Here is a 4,959-nt window from a genome sequence, read left to right on the forward strand (position 1 = left end):
ACACAGCCAGGGGCACACATACTGTTGGGGGACGATATAAATAATAATGTCTTGACTTAACACCACAGCTGCAGACACAATTACATTGTTGTGGTTACTCTGTGTTCATCACAATTGGTGACTGTTAGAGGTCATGTAGCACACAGGAACAGCCTTGAGTGATGTGCCATGTGCAGCTTTCCTCATGTTTGAAAATAACGAAATTGCTCACATACAGAGGCTTCCTATTCATCTTTTCACATTTCGAGAAGCCTAGTATGGTGAATTTCTCTTGCAAGTCTCAAATGTGTGTTGTCTTGTTGTCCCACCTTGACTGAGGATGACACCTGACTGGAGGCATTGTCTCTCGGGCTCAGCTGCAGCTCTTGCTCAGGCAATTGTCAACAATAATAAACAACAATAAACCACAATAACAGGATAATCGTAATAATAATTACTATTACAACGATAATAATATAAGCAATATAATAAAACAGATTTTTAAAAATACATAGAGTACTTAAATAATTAACTCCTTTGTGAGCCATCACCTTATCATATTAGAGGGGGTTGCGTGTCCCCATGGTTCTCTTGTCTGGGGTTTAGGGTCCCTGGCAGGGTCCTCGATGGCACAAAGGATAATTATAGGTGAAGGCCCAGACAAAGCATGGCTCAGAACTAAAATGTGTGAACAAAGTTTTTCCTCGGCTTGACGTTGGGTTGGAAAACGACTACTATACCACTGAGCCTTGCCGCCTTTTTTCTTTTTTTTTTTAATTGTTTTTCAGTTATTTTTAATTCTTATTTCAAGGCCCTAATTCCTGCCTAATCTCAAATTGACATTGTGATATTTTAACAAAACACAATTACAGTCTACTGTTCAACAAATACAGGGCCCCTTTTCCTGGTGGGTTGGCTGTATCGTGTCTGCAAAGCTCTGCAAAACAAGCACCCTGGCCAGGCACACCTGATCGAAGTTGCAGCGTATACATCGCTGGCTGAGTAGCTCAGTTGAAGGCAGTGTCAAACACAACAAGAGCTAAATGCAGGCTGCAGCACAAGTGCTGGAACGTAACTAAAAATGTAAGCAGCAAATTGACAAGCCCTGAGACAACCCAGAAAGAAAGAAACCATCATAAACAGCCAGGCACAGAGGGCAGCAGGGTTCATCCAATCTTGCAGAGAGCAAAAGGTGTGCGCATGTGTGTGTCAGAGCCAAGGTATCAAAGATAGAAAGGAGATATGTACATAGAGGTGGAGTGAAATTGTCTGTTGCAAGTTTGATGAGGATGGAGAATGAATTAAGCATGAGTCCATCTTCCTCTTTCTTTCTTTCTTTCGAAGGTGCTGTCTCCATCACAGTCACTTCAATTTCCCTATCTGCCATGCGCAGTCCACATTTGAAAAGAGTCAGGTGGGGAGGAGGTACGGTTGTGATTGAAGAAAGCTTTTAAAGCATCAAGATGGTGTGCTTGAGAGATGGAATAAAAACGTAATGGGGGTGGTGGGGGAAGTCGATGAGATGTGTGTAATGTTCATGTCAGAGCTCTGGGCAAAAGGAATGAATGAATAAAAGAATGACAAAGTTTAGGATCTTGTGAATTTACTGTTGGGCCTTGAGACACAAGTTGAATTTATTCCGTGATCTTGTTTGTCACTCAGAACACTCGTATCCCAAATTATGTTTTGCCATTGAAATGAAGAATATTACGCATACATAAATAAATATAAACATCCATCCATCATCTAAGCCACTTCTCTTGACGAGGGTCCTGGGCGCGCTGGAGCCTATCCCAGCTGTTTTAGGGCCGTAGGCGGGGGACACCCTCAACTGGTTCTCAGCTAATCGCAGGCCACACACAGACGAACAAATATCTGCGCTTATACTCACACCTAGGGCCAATTTTGAGTTTTAAATCAGCCTGCCATGCATGTTTTTGGAATGTGGGAAGAAACCGGAGTGCCCGGAGAAAACCCACGCGGGCCTGGGGAGAACATGCAAACTCCACACAGGGAGGTCGGAGCCAGGATTGAACCTACGACCTCTGCACTGTGAGGTCGACATGCTAACCACTGAACCACCAGGCCGCCATTGCGAATTGATTCTGTCACACTTGGTTCTAGATGTGACAAAAATGGAGTGTCATTTTGCTGAGGCATGTGGTAGGCAGTTTCTTGATGGCGCTAATCAGTGGGGGATTGCTGAGAAAATTACCACAGTTGATATTGTGTTCCAAACACAGTAGCAACAGGGATGAGACTGCCCTTTTGAGCATTTGCCCTGCATCTCGCATCTTGTACAAAGGACCATTGTCATGTCCCTTTCTGGTTTCTGGTTTCAATGGTGCATCAGTTTAATCAGATTCGATCGAGTAATTCCATTGGTGCTCCCCCAGCACCCTCCCCTGATGAGCGCTAATTCAAGATGGCGGCATCCATGGTTACGGGACACTCCATGGTCGCGTCACGACGTGCATCATATCCTTCCAGCGTTTTTTTATTTTGCAGTGGGGTGGACAAGCCATGGAGGCGGGTTCTTTTTTTCCCTGCTCCAGTCAGCATTGTAAGTCATCGCTACCATCCAATGCAAAATCTCTGGTACATAAAACAGACATTGGAATTGCAAACAGCTGCAAATTTACAGATTCATGACTGAGGATATTTGATGCTTGCATGCAGCTAGTTGTTAAAAACTGGGAGGCATACACTGGCAGACTAATGTCCATCAGTCGTCACTGAAGGATGCCTGTTCGGTTGACGATTGACAATAGATGAAAAAAAAAGACTGACTAAGCACTGATGGAGGTGCGTGCAGCAAAAATAATTCATCCACCTAACAATGAAACAATACATTTACAAACATCGCTCACGTAAACACCCCAATCCTGATCCCATAAACACAAGCTGACGCCAATCGAGAGCTTCATTTGGCTCGATTTGGGGATGACATAAAGTGGGGAGAAGACGTACCATGTCTGTGTCTGACACTGGGCCAAAGCTGGTCACGTATATATCAGTCTTGACTTCTGTTACACGGTCTGTGAAGAAACAAAATAAGAATGGTTTGAAAAAGAATAGACAGTAATTCATGAAAGTTGTATAAACAAGAAATCAAATTAGGAAAATATTGTAGTTATTTATACCAGTTATCTGCTACCAAGGTGCAACCTCCATCTTTTTCCCCACAGCTAATCAAGTTCAAAAGCGCGTCATCGTTAACCATTGTGGAGGCAGACAGTACTTTGGCCATAGATTAACCACTGTGCTGTATATAAACTCGGACTTCATGGAGAAGTGTGAAAAGTGCAGACAACCAACGAATGTGTGCATGTAAACACACTGACCGTCATATGCATGTCCCTTGTGTTTGGAGGTGAGTCCACTCTCTCTTCATTTAAGATTGATGATTTTATCGTTGTCATTATTTTGTGTTTTGTGTCATGCCTTCCGGAGAACAGACATTAACATTTCCTGAGTTGAATGTGTTAATTGAAAAGATGTAAATAAGTAAATATTTGATCATATATTTTTGTTTATTATTGATTGTCTTATAGTAAACACTGTTAGAAAGTCAGGATAAAACAATGTGAGAGTAAGAGCTCTCTATTTCAGTTTGTTCGGAATAGGTCATCTACATAGCGAGTGTACGACAAATGCTTGAGCCTTCAAAGACTTTTGTCTTTTTACCACAAAACTCACTCATTCCCAGATTTTCCCTTTTTATATCTGTTGCTTGTAAGGACAAGGAAACCTCATAAAAGCAAGAAAAGTAAGCCTTGTGTACGGAGTTTTCTTTACTGGTTCGCTGGCTGTCTTGCTGCATATTGTCATGTGTCGTGAGGACAGCACATTTTGTGGATATGCTTTATGTTTTTTATTTTTTAGACAAACCCAATTCCACTGCAGGTATTATGTTGGGTTAAACATAAATAAAAAGAGAATACATTGATTTGCAAATCATGTTCCACCTATATTTAATTGAATACCCTACAAAGACAAGATATTTCATGTTCAAGATGATAAATTTTGTTTTGAGGAAATAATCACTAACTTTGAATTTTATGCATGCAACTTATTCCAAGAAAGTGTGAACAGGGTCGCGTCTACCACTGTGTTGCATCACCTTTTGTTTTATCCACATTCAATAAACATTTTGGGAACTGAGGACAGTAATAGTTGAAGATTTGTGGGTGGAATTCTTTCCCATTCTTGTTTAGCTTCAGCTGTTCAACAGTCCGGGGTCTCTGTTGTATTTTTTACGCTTGACAATGCATCACACATTTTCAATGGGAGACGGCGGGTATGACCCGCAGGCAGGCCAGTCTCGAACCTACACTCTTTTACAATGTAGCCATGCTTGCTGTAACACGTGCAGGAGGTGTTTTGGCATTTTTTTTGCTGAAATAAACAGGGGCATCCATGAAAGACGTTTGTTGGATGACAGCATAGGTTCTCTCCAACACCTGCATGTGCCTTTCAGCATTGCTGGTGCCCAGGGATGTGTTCCTCGAGCCGGTCCTTGGCCTCGAGGACCGGCTCGAGGACCGAAGGTCGGTCCTTGGTCCTTGGCCTTGGCCTTGAGAGTCAATTCCTTGGCCTTGGCCTCGGCCTTGGGAGTCAAGTCCTTGGCCTTGGCCTTGGCCTCGGGTTGCCGGTCCTCGGACACAATGAGGGATTAGAGCCTCGATGTCCACAGGTATTAAGTGGGACCGAGGATCGCAAAAACCACGAAGGAAACAAATAAATTCCATCCAGCTAAACGCATATTGATGGGTTAAGCTGGCGCTTTAAAAGGGGCGGGTCTGCCACTGACAGGCGACAGTTAGCGCAACGAATAAAGAGCGGCATCACAGTTAGTTTCAATCACGGTTTGTTCCGTTCGCGATCGGCAGTTTAAATAGCGTGTAAAGTCTTTCTGTAACAGTGGTGTCTTTTATGTAGTTATTTTTGCACAGTCGTCACGTTTCTGCGGTGGCACTA

At 43.0% G+C, this 4,959-nt stretch overlaps 1 protein-coding gene across 4 annotated transcripts in view; it reads right to left on the reverse strand.

Moving 5' to 3' along the window:
- gabra2a (gamma-aminobutyric acid type A receptor subunit alpha2a) overlaps window positions 1-4,959 on the reverse strand; it is a 90,033-nt gene that overhangs the window by 75,163 nt on the left and 9,911 nt on the right. For all 4 annotated transcript variants that reach the window (XM_019888813.1, XM_019888814.1, XM_019888815.1 and 1 more), the window contains one exon: window positions 2,950-3,017. In XM_019888813.1, coding sequence (XP_019744372.1) covers window positions 2,950-3,017 — 68 coding nt within the window. The remainder of the gene's footprint in view (window positions 1-2,949; window positions 3,018-4,959) is intronic.

This window comes from Hippocampus comes, unplaced genomic scaffold (assembly GCF_001891065.2).
Source record: "Hippocampus comes isolate QL1 unplaced genomic scaffold, H_comes_QL1_v1.1 scaffold254, whole genome shotgun sequence".
In the NCBI taxonomy this organism is placed as follows: Eukaryota; Metazoa; Chordata; class Actinopteri; order Syngnathiformes; family Syngnathidae; genus Hippocampus; species Hippocampus comes.